The 21,706-nt window shown below is 45.3% G+C and overlaps 1 protein-coding gene across 1 annotated transcript in view; it reads left to right on the top strand.

The window, feature by feature from the left end:
- The window catches only part of STAB1 (stabilin 1), a 1,212,756-nt gene that overhangs the window by 963,102 nt on the left and 227,948 nt on the right, over positions 1–21,706 (top strand). Inside the window, exon 53 of the mRNA XM_085624210.1 lies at positions 1,742–1,828. Within this exon, the coding sequence (XP_085480336.1) occupies positions 1,742–1,828 (87 nt within the window). The remainder of the gene's footprint in view (positions 1–1,741; positions 1,829–21,706) is intronic.

The raw sequence follows: 21,706 nt of genomic DNA, 5'->3' as shown, positions 1-21,706 counted from the left end.
GAAACCCCTTTGTCTTTGATGTAAAGAACGCATGCATGGTCACTAATGAAGGGGCATATTATAATGAAGGTCCAGTCATATTTATAAACCCCTTTGTCTTTGAAGCTAAAAAACACATGCATGGTCACTAATGAAGGGGCATCCTATAATGAAAGTCCAGTCATATTTAGAAACCCCTTTATCTTTGAAGCTAAAGAACACATGCATGGTCACTAATGAAGGGGCATACTATAATGACGGTCCAGTCATATTTAGAAACCCCTTTGTCTTTGAAGCTAAAGAACACTTTTTTAAAAGCACGTTTTGTCCTTTTCCCAGGATCTACTCATTTAATGCCATGACTTCGAACAGCAGAACCAACGCCTTGCCGTTTATGTAAAATGGGAGAAGAGAACATTATCCATTTGCTTTGCATATGCCCAAATTTGAAGGAAGACAAAAAACTGCACTTAACTGGCATTTTAACATCCTCGTAATACGGACGTGTAGACAAGCACTCATAAGATGTCTGCATTCAAATGACGTGCTACGCAAACAAATAATGGACGGAATGCTGAATAATTCATACATTCAGCCCCAGTCAAGAGATCTGGGTTAAATCCATTGTCCCTTTGCACACCATTCCACCCCAGTTTAGATCCAGCCATATGCAAATCAGTCTTGACCCTGTGCCTCATGGGAACAGTCCAGACCGAACTGCCGAGCCAGGTCTTCCCTGGACTGGAACCAAGCATCCTAGGGCCGGTTTCTGGGTATTACCCTCCATCAGCCAGGCTAGCTTGAATCCAGTGGCACAGTGAGCCCGGGACTCACGTCTGGGCATACCCATCCCACTTAGGGTGAAAAGTGCTACAAAAACATATGATGGACGGAATGCTGAATGATTCAAACATTCTCCCCCAATCAATCAAGTGACAGCTTTGAATTTGGCTTTTGCAAAGTTTATATCAATCATAGGAAAGAAATTAGATTCATTAGACTGATCAGAAAAGATAACATGGTTATTAATTAATGATAAATCTGTATTCCGAAGTTAGTGGTATTAGTTGTTGTTATATTTTATAATATGGATGATTTTGATTGATTTAATAATGTGTGTTTTTATCCTAAAGTTAGATTTTGATCACTAAATGTATTGCTATAATATGAATTCTTGTACTTTTATAATATTGTAAGATTTTAAATAATCAAACAATAAAATACTTACTTACTAATCCAAAATCTAAGCTGGGAATCTGCGGCTAGATATTGTCTCTACCAGATAAGGCCTTACCAGAGGTAAGTAACTTGTTCATATAGTACTGACATCTGTTGCAATCTTCCCACTAAACTTCACTAGTTCAATAAATGATACGTGACTGAGAGTAGTACACCAGCCTAGAAGCGGAGACGGGATACCAGAATCTGCCTCTAGGTAGCATGCTTGCCTCCAATGCCCCTGGGAGGGCTGGCCTCTCCTGTGTGAGAAGTGCCGCAGAGGTTCAACAGCAGGATCTCAGAGAAGGCTGCTCCTTGCAGGTAAGGAACCTATATGTGAAGTTAGGTTCAGTAAACCTGTACTTACCTGAATGTACTTACTTTGTTGATTTTTTTGTAATGATATTTTGGAGACACGGTATTTGAAGCTGGATATTTTGACATGCAGCCCTCTTTGCACGGTGACTAATGTGCATTCTGCCTGATGCTCTGAGGAAGGAACGCTTTAGCAAAGGTTGACTTCATGTTCACTTCTTTCCCACAGATTGTGGCGGCTAATCTGCCTCTAGTGCACGTAGTGAGGACCATGTATGGATCGACCGTCTCCTTCAAGTGCAGCAAAGACGATATTGTGAGTACTGTCCGCACTTCACATGGGTGGAAGAAGTGCCATGGAGGCAGTCGGGGACCCTCCATCATCGACAGTGAGGAGAGAGGGTCATCCGCGCACTCACCGGAAGAAAGCGCTTATGACCCAAGTGACTGATGTTGGTTTACTTGCTGACTGCGGTCCCTGCTCTTTCTTCCTTTGCTGCCCTCAGTCACTGCTGACTCTGGTCACTGTTGTTAAATATGTTTCTTGACTTCAGTCACTGCTCTTTCTTCCTTTGCTGTCCTCAGTCACTGCTGTTAATCTCTTTGCTGTCTCTGGTCACTGTTGTTAAATATGTCTCTTGACTGCAGTCCCTGCTCTTTCTTCCTTTCCTCACTGTGGTCTTTACTGTCCTCCCTTTTGTTGCCATAGTCACAACACTTGGGGCCATATGTAGGTAATTTCTATTTACCGATTCCTTAAAATAACGAATCGGTAAATTACTGAATCATTAAATCCAGCAAAGGCCTAAATACCGGTCGGTAACGGGAAATTTGCCGATTTTCGTCCGTTACCGACCGGTATTAGCCCACCTACATATGGTCCTTGCTCTTCTTACAGACTGTGGTGACTGTTAGTAATCCCTTTCCTGACTGTGGTCACTGCTGTTTCTCCCCTAGCAGACCTTCCCAAGCTGACCTAAACACTGATGCTGGTCTCTCTGCTGACCTGCTCACTGCTTGTTCCTTCGCTGACTCTGGCCATTGCTTCTTCTCCTTTTATTGGCTGTGGTCCCTGTTGGTTCAGTATTTGCTGCCTGCTGTAACTTCTTTTCTGACCAGGTGCTTCTGTCTTTTTCTTCTCTCTATGCTCCTAATTGCAGTACTTGTTGCTTCTTGTCCCACCGTTGACCACGGTCACTTCTGGTGCTTCCTTTCCTGACCGCGGTCACTGACATTCCTCCCTACATAATTGGCTGCTCTAAAGTGACCTTGGCTCTCACATCACTGAGGCATCAATCCTTACAGCAGATGCAGCAGTGCAGTCAGCCTCCACCTCATGGGGTTGCATTTGTGGTGTGTCATGTGGTGTCTTGGGTAGGTACTGATCTCTGCTGTGACTCTCCCTGTGCTTCGCTGCTCCAATGAAGAGCCTGTGATGAAGGCTCGCCGCTGGCGTGTGCTTGTAGGTCTACACATTTGTGCAGGGAGAGCATTGCTCACTGAGTGAGACCCCGTTCATTGCAGTGTTTGGTGCACCTGAGTGTGGTGTGCACTGGTGTGAGAGGTGCTATGTGAGGTTTGTCCATTGACTAGTGGTGAAGGCTATTTTCCGCTCATGGTGGATTTCTCACTCGGAGGGAAATTAGAGTGGCCAGTGGTAAATCATGGTCACTATAGGTCTCAAAACCACATCTGACGTCATTGAACAAATCAACATTTGAGAACACCCATTGGTGGTGGTTGTTAGAGATGCAGCACTGCACAAGGAAGCATATTTGTTTCTACTGTGGATGGCCCCTTTAACGATCTTTTCAGTATTGGGGTATCTTGCGTGGTGTGACATATATATTTATTTCCTTAATAGTGGAGGGCGTTATGTTGAGGTATATGGTGGCACCAGTACAGGTGTCATCAGGAGCATTGTCATGTTTGGTGCTGTGTGATAGTGTGTTTTGTGTGTTGTATTTTCTTGTTTTGCAATAGGTTGGGCGTGTTTATTTTTGATCAGTGTTAACTCCTGTGTGTTGTATTTGTGTAAGTTGCGCATAGCTACTCCCTGTGTTGAGCTCAGGGTGTGTTCCATTGTCTTGAGTCAATGAGTGTTGTATCCTGAGTCCTGTGGTGTCTCGAGTATGTGTTGCCTGCAGCTTCTGTGTCTGGTTCTGTGATTTCTTGCTTCAATTAAAAACCTGATGTAGGACTGTTCTGTTGCTGAGCTGAAGCTCTGGGGCTATCAGTCTGGGACTTGCAAATGCAACTCAGTGCACTGAAGACTTTGGGGCTGATTTACTAAGGGATTGCCTCTGGGTTGCATCACGTTTGTGGCACAGCCCAGCCACATGCTTTAGTCAATACAACGTAACGCAAGGCAGCGCTATGCATGCACTACCATGCGTCCCATGGGTGAACCATGGGTGTTCCCATGCATCCACCCATGGCATTCACTGGCATAATATCGTTCACAACAATATCGTGAAACAGAAATATTGTGTCAAAAAAATAAATTACAAAAATATAGATTCAATATACTTATAAAGGTAAGTGCAAAAATATATATATTGTTTCACTCTAATATTTAAAAGCATACAAAGTATTGTTTTTTTCATATATAAATATATTTTTTTAAATAGTAAATCTAAAATATTTTAATATAACGTTAATATGTGTATTAAATTCCAGTAACATTTAATACTATATATAAATATATACTTATATAAACAGACACATATAAATGTGTGTGTATGTTTATATATAACACTATTATCCAAAAATATATTTTACATTATATTACATTTTTTGTGTTTACTTACTAGTATAAAAAGCATATATACACATGTAGCATAGAAAATATATTAACTCAAATACAAAATATTAAATAAATTACCAAATTAAATACATTTATAAAAAAATACATATACTAAAAATATTGTTTTTAAATTATACCAAAAATATACATATAATTACAAATAATATAAATTTAAACAAAGAAAATAAAATATTACATTTATTTAACCCCTTCCCCACTCATGACAAAACCACTCCGTCATGAGCCACGGTCGCCGTGTGCTCATGACGGAGTGGTTCCGTCATGCTGCGGCCGTTGGCGGCCGCGCCGCCCACGCGGCGCTAATTCCCCGCCTGTGCGGGCGATTAGCGCAGTGGGCGGAGTCATGACGGAACCACTCCGTCATGAGTAGGGGTGGGCGGAATTTGCGTAATTGCGTTCCGCAAATCTCCGCGAAACGGTAAAAAATCTCCGCGAACACGCGGAATTGCTTGTTCGCGATGCTTTTTTCCTGTTCACAATTGCTGTTTGCGTGCTCGGGGAGAAATATCTCGCGAACACGCATTTTGAGAACGCGAACAAGCAAAATTTTCGCGAAATCGCGGAAAGCAGACTTTTGAGCAATTTCGCGTTCTCCGCGGAACGCGAAATTACGCAAATTACGCAAATTCCGCGAGCGGAACGGAATTTACCGCCCAGGCCTAGTCATGAGCACAGCTCAACCGTGGCTCATGACGGAGTGGCTCCGTCATGAGCACCGCGCCACTGCGCTGCCCCCAAACCCCCCCCAGCGCTGCGGCGGAATTCCCGCCGCAGCGAAAGGGTTAAAACAATATTTTTTAAACGTTAAGTGTGAGAATTTTTTTTTACTATTCCCATTCCAGTCTGTTCAACAATAGGGAAAGGGTTGCATTTTGGAGAGGTTACATTCACTATGTCTCAATGGTACCTGTCCAACAAACTAGAAGAATAAAAGCCAGTGTATTTGTCAGTTGTATATAAATAAGTATACATAAGACTCAGTGATTGTATGAGTGACTGTATGGATAAGTAAAAGTAAGTATGATCCATTGTTTGCATAAGTGAGTAGGATGACTTTGTAATTGATTAGGATGTGTGCTGGTGTGTAATGTCGATATAGGTATATAAGTATATTTGATAGTGTTCCATTGATCATTGACAGCATGTATGAGTGAATCTATAGGTAAGTGATTAGATGTGTGTATTTTACAGTGAGTGATGAAAGGTTATACTAGTGTATGATGAGGTGTATCTGATTGTCACGTGGACGATGTCATCAGTGATGTCATTTGAGATGTCATCAGTGATGTCACTGACCATGTCATGAATGATGTAATATGTGACATCATCAGCAGTGGATTGCGGGCGCGCGAGATGTAGTTAGTACAACTAACTATATCGGAGGAATTTCAATGGTTTTGTTCGAGTGAAATGTCCAGCTAACTATAACACCCCTAAAAACTATTGTTTTTTCAGTGAATGTCTAAGGTTTTTTAAATGCTAATTCCTAACTATATCAGGCCTGAAACCTATGGTTTTTTCAGTGAATTTCAAAAGTTTTTTAAATGCTAATTCCTAACTATGTCAGGCCTGAAACCTATGGTTTTTTCAGTGAATTTCAAAGTTTTGTAAATGACAATTTTTAATGTATTAATTGTTATACTGATTTTTTTAATACCGATTTACTACATTTTTTAAACTATTTATTTTTAGATATTTTTTTTAATTACATTATAATTACATTATACATTACAATACATAATATACTTTATCAGAATGAATTACTTTAGTTTAAATACTTTGCAAATAGGCAATATACTTTTAAGTACAGTAGTTACAGTTGTTGCAATGGGCAACACAATTTCAAACACAATGCAACATTGAGCTCAATGTGAATTTCTAGTCAAATGCAATTAGTTACTTATTGGATTACTTTTCTAACCACAGGACTGGATCCTAGATTCAGTCCTTGGACATCAAATTCAATTCAAATTTAGCTTTATTCGATTTTAGTCATTTAAAATCACAAAAGCATGTATTTTCATAAAAACAAGATAGATAAAAGACATTCAATAAAATTCATCAAAATAGAAATATCTGTCAAAAAGTGCTTTCAAGTAAAATATGTTAACCTATAGAGCACTACATTCCTAATGTCAAACATTTTATACTTTTACTAGCTCTCAGTGCATTTTTCAGAAAACCGGTCATGACACAAACAGTTAATACACTATCTAAAAATTGTAAATATAAAAATGCTGGTTTACATTGTCGCCAACCTGCCTGTTTTAATAAAGGGAGAATGCCGATTCTCATAGATTGATTGCATAGAGAATCTTGATTTTATTAAAGACAAGTAGGCTATCATTATGCATAAATACTTTTTATTCGCCACCTCTGCAGCACTTTAAAGAACTCAGAACAGAACTAAACATAAAACACTAGAACAGAACACTCAAGTCCCATAAGATCCTGCCGACCGCCATCTTCTTCCTCTTTTGTTTCTTTTTTCTTTTCTCAATTCTTATTGTTCTTCAATGAAAAAACTCAAAAGTTCAAATTAAATATAAAATCCTCAAATATCTTCAGTTATCTGCAAAGAAAATAATACCAAACATTTTCCTTAATATATTTAAAAACTTTAAAATTCACAACCCAAACTTTAATTTATTTCCAAACAATAAAACAATTCCATATACATTAAAAAAACATTACTTCCAAACCCTCAACTTAGGGAGGGAGGGAGGGATAATGATAGCCTCCTTGTCTTTAATAAAATCACGATTCTCTATGCAATCAATCTATGAGAATCGGCATTTTATGGCAAGACAGGAGGCTATCATTATGCATGTTCAAAGCTTATTTAAAACTGTATTTACAACATGCTCAATTGCCTCAAAATAAAATCTCCTAAAAACATCTGCGTTAGACCAATCCGCAGCCTTCAAGATATCATTCAGATTTCCTCCGTTCACAAAAACCTTACTAGCTATGGCGCCCCTTACGGAATGCGCTGAAAAACAACCCAAATTGACACCAGCTTCTTTCATGACTGCTCTAACCCACCTGGCTATAGTAGCCGTAGATACAGCTGTAAACGGCTTTACATATGAAATCAACAACGGATCCACTCCATCTGCTCTAAATTCCGCAACCCCACTCTCATATTCCTTAAGGCACCTGTCAATACATGGCGTTGGAAATTCATCCAATCTAGGATAAAAAACAGAACTAGACATAGTCTTAGTTCTCCTCCAAATTTCAAACATAACTCCCTGAGGTTGATAAAACCTACAACTCACGTCCAAAGCCTTAACATCTGAAATTCTTCTTATAGAAACCAAACACAACAAACACGCCAACTTCCAAGACAGTTCTCTCAAACCCAAAATCCTATTCCCTGGCCAAACATCAAACAGTTTAAAAATCAAATTCACATCCCAAACTGAACCATATTTCGATTTTGGAGGCCTCCTTAACCTGATCCCCTTCATAATCCTGCAAACCACCGGTCTCCTACCAACCGAACAACCCTGAATCGAAACATGTCCAGCTGAGATCGCTGAACGATAACAATTAATAGTCCTGTAAGATAGACCCTTCTCGAATAACTCTGCTAAAAATTTTGCAACCTTCATCTCATCAGCCTCCAAGGGATCCAAATCCCTTTCCAAGCACCAACGTGACCAAACTGACCACACTCTCTTATACTTCTTCCTCGTGCTTGGTGCCCATGACTCTCTGAGTAAATCTGAAGCTGTTCCCGAAAGATCTGCGAATCTTTCAGATCCCCTGATATTTTCCAAACTAGAAGGTTGAGCGAACCCTCTCGAACCAAAGGATGATCTTCTCCTCCTTGCCCCATTAACATCCCACTGTATGCTTGAATCAAAAAAGGTTCTTCCACTGCCATCTCCAGAACTGAAGGGAACCAAACCGGAGTTATCCAAAAAGGAGTCACCAAAACAATCTGTACAGCCTGTCTTCATACTTCCAGCAACACCCTTTGAATCATAGAAAAAGGAGGAAAAGCATAACACCTTCTCCCTTTCCAATTCTGTTTGAACGCATTCACAGCTAACGCCCCTGGATCCGGCCTCCAGCTGAAATACTCTTCCAACTGAAAAGTTAGTCTGGAGGCAAACAGATCTAGATCCAGTGGGCCAAACTAAACTTGAATTTCCTGAAACACTTCCCTGTCCAATATCCAGTCGCTGAAATCTATCAGATTCCTCGAATACCAATCCGCCTCTAAATTTTCCTGACCTGGAAGATATTGAGCATGTAGATTTATCTTTTGCTCCAAACAATACTCCCATATCTCTTTCGCAATCTCCGACAACTTCCTTGATCTGCTTCCCCCTAGCTTGTTTATGTAAGTTACAGTGGTAATATTGTCCATCTTCAATAATACTGAATTTCCACGGAACAAACTCCTGAAACTTTGCAATGCAAAATGCCCTGCCTTCATTTCTAAATAATTTATGTGTTCCTTCCTTTCCATCGAATTCCAAACTCCACCAGTCACCTGATTCATGCATGCAGCCCCCCAACCAAGATGGCTTGCGTCTGTCTCCAATACAAAGTCTGACCTCATACCAAAGATCGCTCGACCATTCCACGCAGTCAAATTCTTCATCCACCAACTCAACTCTATCCTTGCTTCTTCCGACATTTTTATTCGATCTCCGTACCATAAACCAACAGCAAGATTTGATGTCTTCAAGCGTTGTAAAGCCCTGTAATGTTATGGTCCTGGAAACACTGCCTGAATCGATGAAGATAAAAGACCAATGATCCTTGCAATCTCTCTTAAACTCACCATATCTCTCCTCAATAAACTCTTCACCTCTTTGTGAATTTTCCTTATCTTTTTCTCTGGTAACAACAAAAAACATCTCACTGTATCTACAACAAAACCAAGAAACACTAAAGATTGAGACGGTTCCAACACTGATTTTCCACATTTATTATGAACCCCAGGGATTGCAAGAGATCTATCACCATTTTCAAATGCTTCCTCAATTCTGTCACATCCTGATTCATAATCAACAGATCGTCCAAATAAACAATCAATCAAACTCCCCTTTCTCTCCAAAAAAAAATCACTGTCCTCATTACCTTCGTAAAACACCAAGGTAGAGATGAGAGACCGAAAGGTAAACATACAAATTGATAAATATGTCATTTCCACCTGAATTGCAGGTACCTCTGGCTCTTTAGGTCCATCGGAATCGTAAAATATGCATCCTTGAGATCTAGTTTCACTAACCAATCCATGTCTTGTAAAATATCCCTTAAAAGATGGATTCCTTCCATCTTGAAATGCCTGTAAACCACGTAAAAATTCAAATCCCTCAAATTGACAACTGGTCTCCAGCCTTTTTCCTTCTTTTCCACTAGAAATAAAGTGCTCACAAAACCTACTTTCTCCTCTCCTATTTCCACAATTGCCCCTTTCCTCAAAATATTTTCTATTTCTTCCCAGACTATTTTTTCCTGACTCTCGTTGAAAACCAATTCCCTTGGCTCTTTTTCCTGATAAGGAACATTTGCAAATCTATCATGAAACCTGTCACTGTTTTCAACACCCACAAATCTTTTGTTATCTCCTTCCATTTTTCCACATAATTTTTCAACCTTCCTCCCACTTTTTCCTGGATAAAACTAGTATAAATCTTCGTATTCCAACTTACCTGCTCCTTGACCTGAGGACTGCCCTCTTCCTCACGTTCCTCTTGAACGAACCCCTCTTCCTCTTTGAGGGTAGAAATTAAACTGATTTTGCGATCCTCTTCCAAAACCTCTTGAGTAATTGCTTTAGGACCTATAAAAACTTCGGCCAGAAGGTTGCCCTCTCCTTCCGGCCCTACCATAAAACCTTCCAGAAGCACCTCCACTAAAAACCTTCCTCATATTCGTCTGGACCCTGTCCAGTGAAGTGAAGGTATTCACATACTTTCCCAATTCCTTGACTGCTCCATCTCCAAAAAGTAATCCATTTGGATTTTCGCAAGTATCTTTTTTTGCAAAATCTCCCACTTTTGGATTTATTCTGAACAAGACTGCTTTCTTCCTTTCCTCTATTAGACCCGCATTCGCGTTCCCGAGGAAACAAATCGCCCTTTGGCACCACCCTCTTAATAACACAATGTCCAAATCCATCCCTTTTAAAAATGCTTCCTCCACCAAATCAAACATTCTAGCGAGCAGGCCTAAAGCATCCAATACTTTATCCTCGCATCGTTTCAATGCCTTTTCAAGGCCCTTTCTTGGGTCTCTTCCCATTTTGAACATATAAGTAATTATCTCTGGGTCTAAATTTGGAGTTATTGTGTCTTTATCCCCAATCACTGGGCGAGAGCATTCTGCCCTCATTATGTTTCTTTCACTCCTTTCGAGAGGCCTTCTAATCCAGTACTTTATGTAATCTGAAACGTGGCTCATCGGCCACCATTCAGACCCTCTTGGATGTCTCACATCCTTTGGGTCAAATAATTTCTTCCCAAAAGGGTCAACCACCTTTTTATCACATCTTTTATTTGAACAATCACTTGCGTTTTCATCATCCAAATCATTGTTGTAATCTAAATCTAATACGTATTCATCTACATCACTAGAATTAGCAGAGATATCCTGCCCATCATGTAAGTTGCTTTGAACTTTCTTTCTTTTTGAGCCGCTTTGGACTCCATTTCCTCCTGCACCGTTTTCTAGATGCCTTCTTATCTCTTTCCACTTTCCACCAACCTCTCTTGCATTACCCTGTTCATTCTCCTCCATTGAAAAATATTCGTCTTCCTCAAGTAAAAGTGGCCTCTTCACACCAGCTAAAGCTGCACCAACTGCATCTTTTACCATCTTTCTAATTTCCTCATTCAAAACACTACCTGACTCCCCTGTACTCTCTACTGCTGACATCTTTTCTTACAAGTAATCTTCACTAATCCTTATAAAAAATCAGACACTCCCTCACAAACACAAGATTACTTAAACCTTCCGTTATTTTTCTTTGTCCCGCGTTGCCTAGCAACGCTACACACATGAAACCCACTAAAATGTAAAAGCATCCCCATGCGCCTTAGAAAACACTCCAATTCCTGAGGAGGCGCTAGGTGGCGCACAGCGGAATGGCTGCCTGTGGGTGAAGCTCCCGCAGCCCAGCGGCAAAATCCTGCTAAAAATCCTTCCTGAGAGTGGCGAATCACTGCCAGAACGAGCCCTGGTGGGTTCCCGCACTCCGCTGCTGCTGCCGGGGCTTTGCCTTGCCCTGAGTACCGCGGCGAGACCGGACTAAAGAGCTGCTGCCGACCGCACCGGCTAGCGTATGCTATCGTCTGGTACTGTGACCGGGGAGCGGCCGCCACGCGAGGGCGGCGCTGCACACGTGGTCAGAGGGCCTCCCTGCACTACGGCTGCGGTGGACCTCGCACGCCCCGGCTGCTGCCCTCGCCCTGGACTGACTCGTCTGCCGCCGCGGCGGCTGCGCCGAGAACTGGTGGAGGGCGCGTGCATTGACGGGGTGTGCTGCAGACGACCGCGGCGACCACGGCGATCACCTCCCCCGGCCATTCCTGAACGCTGCGGAAGCGCGGCGCTGCATCGCCTGCCTGTGCGCTGTGGGGACCCATCCACACCCGCTGTGGCCCGTCTGCTCCTCCGCTGGATGAGATGTGACGGGCGGCGGGGACAGCGGGAGTTTGAGACCCGGTGAGACCAGCTTCACTGGCGGCGGGAGCCTAAGACCGGCTCGGCGTCCCAAACTGCTCGGAGAGGCCTGCGTCTGGGATCGCGCCGAGGCAGCAGCGAACCTGCGGAGCTCGCCATTGGCCTGGAGGCGCTGGGGCCTGCTTCCCTCATCGGCCTGGATCCCCTTGGAGAGCTAAGGCTGCTACGAGTGAGTACCCGAGGGTCCCGGTTCGGGCCCCTCTGCCCCCCCCTGTCTGGCTCGAGACGATTGGTGGCCCGGAGTGAAGGCGATCCTGCTACCTACTGTCGGGGGGAGTGGTGGCCCCAGGTGATCGAGTGCAGCTCTGGGCACTGGACCCGTCCCTGACGCGCGGGCTCACCCCTGGTGGAGGGAGTTGACAGGTGCTCTTGAGGAGATCGCGGTGTGCCTGAGCCTGGATTGCTGGGTCGCTTCTGCCCCTGCGGAGCTGCGTTCCCCCCTTGGTTCCCTTTTCCACCTCGTGATCCGGCCATCCCGACTATATCCTTGCCTTTACTGGGGTCTGTCCGTCGGTGTCGGCATGGGGAAACCGGACAGCCGCCAACCTCGCCTCACCTTCGAGTCGAAAAAGACCACCCGATCCCAGCCGGAGGCCGGCGCGGGGGGTCCGGCACTGGTGGACGCCCAGACGGGCGACGACGTCAAATCCATCCTGTTGGATATGCGGCAGAGCCTGGCGACCACAGTGGACAAAATGGACTCCATGCAGTCACGTATGGACTCTATTGTGCACAAGGTGGACAGTCATGGAGAACGTATCTCAGAAACGGAGCGGCGTGTTTCTGATACCGAAGACCGCACGACACAACTATCAGACACTGTAGCGCGCATGGACAAAGTCCTTCTCGTGATAGCGGCCAAGAATGAGGAATTAGAGGCGCGCAGCAGGAGGAACAATGTTCGCCTACTTGGCATACCGGAGTCGACCCACACAGGCAAGATGGAGGACTATGTGGAGGGCCTACTGCGCGCGGTGGTGGGGGCTGACTCCCTCTCCCAGCAGTTCATTGTTGAAAGGGCGCACAGATCGCTGGCTCCGAGGCCGCCGCCGGGGGCCCCCCCCCGCCCTATCATCGCCCGTTTGTTAAACTTCCGGGACCGGGACGCGGCGCTCCGAGTGGCGAGGGAGAAGAAGTCCCTCTCGTACGACGGCGTTGCCTTTACTATCTTTCCAGACTTCACTCCAGTGGTCCAGGAGGAGCGGAAAAAATTCATCCAGGTTAAACAAAAATTGCGAGCTGCTCAAATTGATTATGCGTTGCTCTACCCTGCTCGACTACGCATCACCCACCAGGGGAAACAAATTTTCTGCACTAAACCCCAACAAGCTGAGGAATTTTTGAAGCGGGTCAAGAGGCGAGATATGGATGGCCCAGCCTCGCCGGCCGCGGAGTGACAACGCAGGGTCGTTGACCTGATGCTTCTGTGGCGGATGATTGACAGTTGGTAAGCTGATGCAGATGTATGCTGCCACGGACCATGATATGGGGACTTAAGGACCTGGCCGCGCTGTGGGTGGGGGGATGGCACCGGGGCCCTACCTCCTTTTACCGCGCACCTGACTCTCAGGACATTTCACCTCGCTGGGCGCTTCCTGTCCCTGGAGTGGGCTCGGTCCCTGACCGGGCGCAATCCCGTGGATCGCGGAGACACGGTGTATCCACCTAGACTGACCTCCGAAGGGTATTACCCCATTGTTTCTCTGTTTAAATGTTAATCCCTAATGGCGTTGGCCATGGAAAGGTTTGGTTTTGGGGTGGGGAGGATGGGAACTGTCCAGATGGCATGATTGGGATGCTGCTGTGGGTGGAGGGTGGAGGGGGTGGTGGGAAATTTTCTTTGCGGTTTGTTAGTGTTAATTGGTGTGTTGAAGTGTTTGCATTATTTCTTCTGCATCCTTTTAGGGGCGGCGGTGACATTGGCTTACTATTTCTGGGAACTGTTGCTCCTTATGGGTGATCCACAGACACGCAGGGACTTTACTGGGCAACTTAATTTTTTGACCTGGAATGTGAGGGGTTTGGGAGACCCTAGAAAGCGTAGACAGATCCTGGCGTACCTAGATAGACATCACATCAATGTGGCCTTCCTACAGGAGACGCACCTGGACCCGTCCAGGCCGTCACTGTTTGCATCTAGGTGGGCCATGCACCGTTCCTTTTCCTCCTATTCCACTTACTCACGGGGGGTCGCAATCCTTATTAAGAAACACACCCCCTTTGTGTGCCTGGGTGAACTGACTGATAGGGAGGGCAGGTATTGTATTATCTGGGGTCGCATTGGTGTGGACACGCTCACACTGGCGTGTTATTATGGCCCCAACTCGGATGATCCGCAGTGCCTTCGGGCGCTTTGCGGGGAGATCTTGGGCATAGGCTCCACTCACCTGATGTGGGGAGGAGACTTTAATGTAGCTATTGATCCCATGAGGGACAGGGCAAACCCCAGCCCTCAACACTACTCTCGCTCACAGGCATATGTTCACGACCTTCTTACTGAGCGCCACCTGTTGGACGCATGGCGCTCTAGGCACCCGGCGACATTGGAGGGCACGCACTGGTCGGCCGCACACGCCACATGGGCAAGATTGGATTATTTCTTGGTCTCCCCAGGCCTTGCTCCCACGGTATGTCGGGTGAGACACCTAGCGCGCACGTATTCCGACCATGCCCCGGTTCTGATGGGTATGGAGCTGGTTGATCTTGCTGGCTCTCCGATGTCCTGGAGATTGCAACCTACTGCCCTGTTGGATGAGGTCTTTCGCTCGGAGATTGCACAGGAGACCGAGAGCTTCTTTCAGCGCAATGGTGGGACGGTGGATAGTGTCGCTGTAGTCTGGGAGGCCTTTAAGGCTACCATCAGGGGGCTGTGCATTTCGAAGGGGGTGGGAGTCCTCAGGGACCTCCGTAAGAGCCTTAGTAAACTGGAGATCGCCCTCCGGGCCTTGGAGACTGCCCCTGAGTTTCCCACTGATGCGGAGGCGCAAGCCAGGTTTCGTGACCTCCTGTCTGACTATAAAGCCACCGCGGATAGGGAGGTTCGGTTTAGGGGGAAACACTTCCAAGCGCGTAGGTACGGTGAGGGAGAACGGCCGGGTAAATTCCTGGCATGGGCGATACGACCGCCCCGTTTCAACAACCACGTCCTAGAGATCCATGGATCTTCGGGAGCGCTCCACAGGGACACCCAGTCTATACTGCAAACGTTTGTTGCCCACTACACTGCATTGTACTCCTCTACCCATGCGCACAAGCCGGAGCTGGACAGATATTTTGAGGACATCACACTAGGATGGCTTTCTGATAGACAGCGCCGGTTCCTCATGGCTCCTCTGGGGGTTGACGAAATTCGGGAGGCCATAATGCAGATGGCCTCGGGGAAGGCCCCGGGCCGTGATGGCCTCCCGATAGAGTTCTACAAGTCTTACATCGATATCCTTGCCCCGATTTTGAAAGAGGTGTTTGACGAGGCTCACACGCTGGGGAAACTCCCCCCCTCCATGAGAGAGGCACTGATTACCTCCCTCTTGAAGCCAGGCAAGCCGGCAACGTCCCCGGACTCGTATCGGCCCTTGTCCCTTCTTAACTGCGATGCAAAGATCCTTGCTAAGACCCTGGCTAATCGCTTGTCGCTCCTCATGGAGGGACTGGTACTCCCGGATCAATCGGGTTTCATACCCGGAAGGGCGACATCGCATAACTTGCGTACACTGTTTGCGACCTTGCAGAATGTAGATCCCAGCCTACAGATGGTGGCGGTATTCTTGGATGCTACGAAAGCGTTCGACTCCTTGGAGTGGGATTATCTGGTGGCTGTACTGACTCACATGGGTTTCCCTCTGGTGTTCCTGGGCTGGATAGCTATTCTTTATGGCGGTCCGTGCGCAAGGGTCCTGGTCAATGGCAGGATGTCCGCACCCTTCGGAATTGCACGAGGGACCAGACAGGGGTGTCCACTTTCCCCACTCTTATTCGCACTGGCGCTCGAGCCTCTAGCCGCGCGACTCCGACAGCACCATCAAGACCGCGCGCTGTTCTGTGAGCAGAGACAGATATTGCTGTCAATGTATGCAGATGATATTACTCTGTACGTGCGGGACCCACAAAATAACCTGAACCCTCTCCTCCGGGAATTCTTGATATATGGGGAAATGTCGGGAGTGCAAATCAATTGGTCGAAGTCTCAGATTTTCCATCTTACTGATGGCTCCCAGACCTTCCCGCTCGACTATCCCATAGAATGGAGTGAGTCCGACGTCAAGTACCTAGGCATTAAGATCTCCCGAGACAGGGAGGAGCTTATGCGGATGAACTACGGCACGACATTGCTGCACGTCTCCTCTTGTGTCGACCGCTGGATTGCGCTCCCCCTGTCGATGGCTGGACGAGCAGCCCTGATTAAGATGGTGGTGCTTCCCCGGCTCTTATACTTGTTTATGAATATTCCTTTTCCCCCGAGCAGGCACTTCTTTACTCGTTTGAGATCTGAATTGATACGTTTGGTATGGGGTGGGAAGAGGCCCCGCTTGAAGTGGGCTGTGATGACTTCTCCATACTCGTGCGGAGGATTCGATATACCGGACCTGGAACTGTACTATCTCTGCGCTCAAGCGCACTATGCTTACTACTGGTTCCACCCGATCGCTTTCATGCCCCAGCTCGCAGCGGAGGACTGGCTAGCGGCGCCCCTGCCCCTGTCTGGCCTACTGCACAGTGTGCTCCCGTATTCCACTGCCAGTTATAACGCTCTGCAGGGCACGGTGAGGGCTTGGCTGGAACTGTCGAAGCGAGTGGGAAGTCCGCTCCTGTACTCCCCTCTTCTCCCGCTTTCTTATCACTCACAGCTTCCTCTTCTCCAAGAGAAACTGTTTCAAGATTTGCTTCGCAAGCTGGGCTTCCATAGATGGGGAGATCTGTTTTCGGACGGGATCTTTCGTGACCAGGGTAGCTTCTTTGAGGGGCACACGCCTACCCCCCTGGAGCTTTTCACCTACCTTAGACTGCGGCACGGCATGAAGGCCATCTTGCCAGATTTCCCGTCTGAGCCTGACACCATGGCTCCATTACACGGGGTCCTTCAGGCCACTTCGCCCTCCCATTTAGTTTCGATACTATATCATGCAGTCCGCTCTGATGCTGCACCTGACGTATCCCGGGCACGTGGGGAATGGGAACGAGAGCTGGGGCTAGACCTCGGGGATGACAGGTGGACTTACTGCTGTTTGCAGACGGCACAGATTTCAGCGAGCAGTAGACACCGCATCATACATTTTAAATTCTTGAACCGTCTCTACTGCACCCCGGCCACCAAATACAGATTTCGGCTCCAGGACTCGGACAACTGTGAGAGATGCCATGCCCCCCAGGCGGACTTCCTACATCTGTCCTGGATATGCCCCACTATTCAGAACTACTGGATACAGGTGTGCTCTGCCATTTCACAAATGATAGAGCTGCCCTTCGCACCGGACCCCATACAGGCGCTACTGGGATACACCAAGCCTATCCCACGGGCGAGTCGCAAATTCATTACGACGGCGTTACTGCTGGCGAAGCGACGCGTAGCTTGTCGGTGGGGACGGGGACGGGCTCCGAAATTTAAGGAATGGCTCAAGGACCTGGTATACTGCCAGGAGCAAGTACTGACATACTCCGAACTGCTCCCTGACCGGTCCCGCCCCGCCGATATCTGGGGACCATTACAAAATTACTTATTGCAGTATCCGGAGGCTCTGACAACAGACGCCCCTCCCCTGACCGATGCCGGTCCGGACCCTACCCTCACTGATGGAAATCCTGCATAGGGGAGGCTGTGTGTTACTGTGGACATGTGGGGGTGGGTTGCGGCTCTGGCGGTCCCTCTGGGCCTTTCCGCCACGATGCTCCAGGGCGCGAGTACTGTCTGTGAGTGTATGTTATACGAGCCCGTTTGACCAAGAGCACACTATGGGAGTTGTGTAGCGCATGGCTTAACTCTGTTTGAAGGGTCCCTCACGCCCCTGCCAGGTGTTTATAATGTGTACTGGCCTTTTTGCTGGAGGCCTCTGCCCTGTATACAGGTTATCAAAACTCATTCTATTGTACACGATTGCTCAATTGTTCCCTGCGACCACAATGGATCTGACGCTAATGCGATATGAGACCTGCACTGTCACCTGCCCCTGCTTATGGTTGTCCTTTTGATTTTGTATGTATGTATTGTCATGACATAAAACTTTCAATAAACAAAGTTTAAAAAAAAAAAAAGAAAACACTCCAATTCCTTTTCATGCGTCTCCCCTTACGCGCATGCGCATTCTACTAACCGCTGCGCATTGAATAACTCCTACGCACTTAGACTCTGCACACGCATATGCTTTCAATCTTCATCACGAAATGGCCGCCGTAGAAGGCAACCTCGTGCTCAAATGCATGCTCGCGCTCACAACGGTAGGAAACACTTAACATTTTTCCTTCTTTCCTCAACCAGTCAAATTCGCAAACAAGCTTATAAACGTAATTCTTTTCCTTATCCAAAAACTAGAGTAGTTTTTTAAAACTTGTTTAAATAAATACTAATCCTTAAAATACCTACACAATCTACCACACCTATTACTAATAATAGTCCATAAATTGGACTTTTGACCCACAATAATATATCTCCTGGTAAAAAAACAATTTACTTTATAATCATACATTCCATAAACTATAAAACGTAGTACTTATCTGCTCCAGAAGCAGCAAACAAAAGAGGAAGAAGATGGCAGTCGGCAGGATCTTATGGGACTTGAGTGTTCTGTTCTAGTGTTTTATGTTTAGTTCTGTTCTGAGATCTTTAAAGTGCTGCAGAGGTGGTGAATAAAAAGTATTTATGCATAATGATAGCCCCCTGTCTTGCCATAAAATCCATATTTTTCTTTCAAGTACATAAAGTTTACAGAACAGAGTCACATGGATTGTAGATTGTGGTGACAAGTTATCACAGGGACAGGGGGAAAGCTCACTAGACCAATCGTTCATTCCAGGATAACTAACCAGGCGATGAAAAGTATTGAACCTGAAGCGAGTTAAAAGAATAACTATCGTATCCTTCGGTACAGCATATGAGATACGGTTGAATATCATACGTAGTCAAGGTCAAATGGTGTTGTACTACAGACTTCTTATTCATCTCCTGAGTGACTCTAAGTAACTCCAAATGGGACAAACAAGTTAGTTTGAGTTCCTTCCTCGTGATAGAACACATTTTCTTTGGGGTGGAGTAGAACTCTAAATGCCCTATGTCACTCAGGAATTTTTTGACATAATTCAGCCATACAACCTTATTAACATGGTCCAGATTCATAGTATCCCTTATTATCTGTCTGTTTAGACCTGTGCTGCTTGTGGTCCATATGCGACGCCACAACAGGACAGGTTGCAGTTTTATAATATCCGTAACATAAGGGATACCCAGCTCGCTGTGGCAGTTAAAAACCGAGGAACTTGCTGGCACGGCTAAAATAAACCGTAGGAAAGCATTTTCTACAGGTTGGATCATCGAGACATCATAAAAGCCCCAAACTCCCGCCCCATAAATCGCGATGCTTATGCATTTAGCTTGAAAAATTTTAAGGAGAATTCCAGGGGGCCTTTTTCCCATTTTCTTAGTAAAATTAACAAGAGCAGCGGTAGACTTCATAAATACCAAACTCCTAATTTTCACCGCTGTGCCCGAAGATCCCGTGTTTGCAAATAAAACACCCAAATAGAAAAAAGTATTGGTAGAAACTACCCTTTTGTCCCCCATTTGGACGCTATTACATTTGCTTCTCCCTCTCCCACAAGTCATTATAAAAGTTTTTTTCACATTTAGTTTCAAACCTAACCGGTCCATAAAACAAGTATATAGAATAAGCGCTTTCCGCAGACCTAATTGCGAGCGGGCCATAAGTACCGCATCATCCGCATAGAGGAGGGAAACTATCGGCCTTTTGTTGACATACGGGGGGTCCTGTGCCGCTTCCTCAAGCTCATGTTCCAAGGGGTTAGTGTATAGAGTAAAAAGGAACAGCGCAAGCCCGTAGCCTTGTCGAACTCCCCTATCCACAGTGAATGATGCGGTACATTCTCCATTAGAGCCGTAACGCACCTTAGCGGTAGCACCCAGAATATAATTCTTTTAAAAACTGTATCAAAACCAGATCAACCTTAAGATTTGATAAAATACTCCACAGTTTATTATGTTCCACACAGTCAAATGCGGCAGTTAAATCTACAAACGCCACATAACGTTTTCCACCCTTTGCCTGTGTGTACTTCCCAATTAAAATGTTCAAGTTCAGAGCTTGCTCAATTGTCCCCAGCCCTTGTCTAAAGCCGTATTGCACATCACTAATTATGTTGTTTTCATCAGCCCAAGATTGTAATGTATTCAACACAACTCTTCCCATAACCTTCATTAAAGAATCGAGAAGGAAATTGGGCGATAACATGCCGGATTTTCACGGTCTCCTTTTTTGAAGATCGGAACAATTACTGACTCTGAACATGTTTTTAAAAACCCCTTACACAACTTGCTTGTAAAAGCCTAGTTATCAGGGGTGTCCAGCGCAATGGGGTGGACTTGAATAGATCAATGGGAAGCATATCGGGTCCAGGGGCCTTACCACCTTTACTTGCATTTAATGCCTCGGTCACTTCGTCAAGGGAGATTTGTAATTCAATGAGTGTGAAAGAATTCAAATTTTCTGACATGGGAGCTATTAAGTCAGAATTAAACTCTTCCTTTCCTGTGATGCTATAAACCTTTGAGAAAAAATCTATCCATGTCTTTTCGTCTATTGCGAACGCTAGTGTCGCAACATCCTTAGTTTAAAAAATGGCCCATGTACTGCCCGCCAAAACAGGGAACAGTCTTTACTCAATGAAGCATCACGAAGTGCCACCTAGGCTAGATTTTTTAGCTTCTTCTTGTGGGTTTTACGCGCTTCATTGTACAACTTTCTGCACTCCCTAATCTCGTCTAGGTTTCTCTCAATCCTGTGTAGAGCCTCTTTTAAGCGCGAGTACAACTTTGTACAATTTGTATCAAACCACCCATTATTACGGTCTCGATTACTTCTACGTTCAGCTTTGAGCGTGTTTTGAACTATTGAGGTAATCGGACTAAAAGCATTCAGAATAATATCATAAGAAGAATCTTCCTGCAAGCAGGCTAAAATTGAATCATAAGCCTTATAGATAATTTGCTTATTTAGCTCGACCTTGTGACAGCTCTCCCAGCGCAAAGTGTATCCATTTTGGGTAGAAAGATTAATTCCCTGAATCCCAACCAAATTATTATTCAATCGCTGAATCGATGCGTCTGGCAGTACTAAATCAATACTTAGAGGCAGATGGTCACTCACAACATTTAAGTGTATTTTAAAATTTGCTAGCCAGTTTGCATAAGATGGACATCTCCTGTAAACAGTTGAGTAAAAGCGTTTTGGTTACAGTAGTGATTTTTAAGGAATATTATTGTATTTTAAAAGTTGACACTTAGAAATTTTTTCACATAGAATCATCAATGTTATCCTATGGCAGAAAATTCACTTAGCAGATAAGTAGTGTTATCGTTACTTTTTCTTACTCAGTGGTGGATCCTGGATCCAGCACTGGTGCATCTCCTGTAAACAGTTGAAAGAATGTGTTTAAGTC

Source organism: Triturus cristatus, chromosome 9 (genome assembly GCF_964204655.1).
Source record: "Triturus cristatus chromosome 9, aTriCri1.1, whole genome shotgun sequence".
Lineage (NCBI taxonomy): Eukaryota > Metazoa > Chordata > Amphibia > Caudata > Salamandridae > Triturus > Triturus cristatus.
This window is presented reverse-complemented; position numbering and strand designations above follow the sequence as displayed.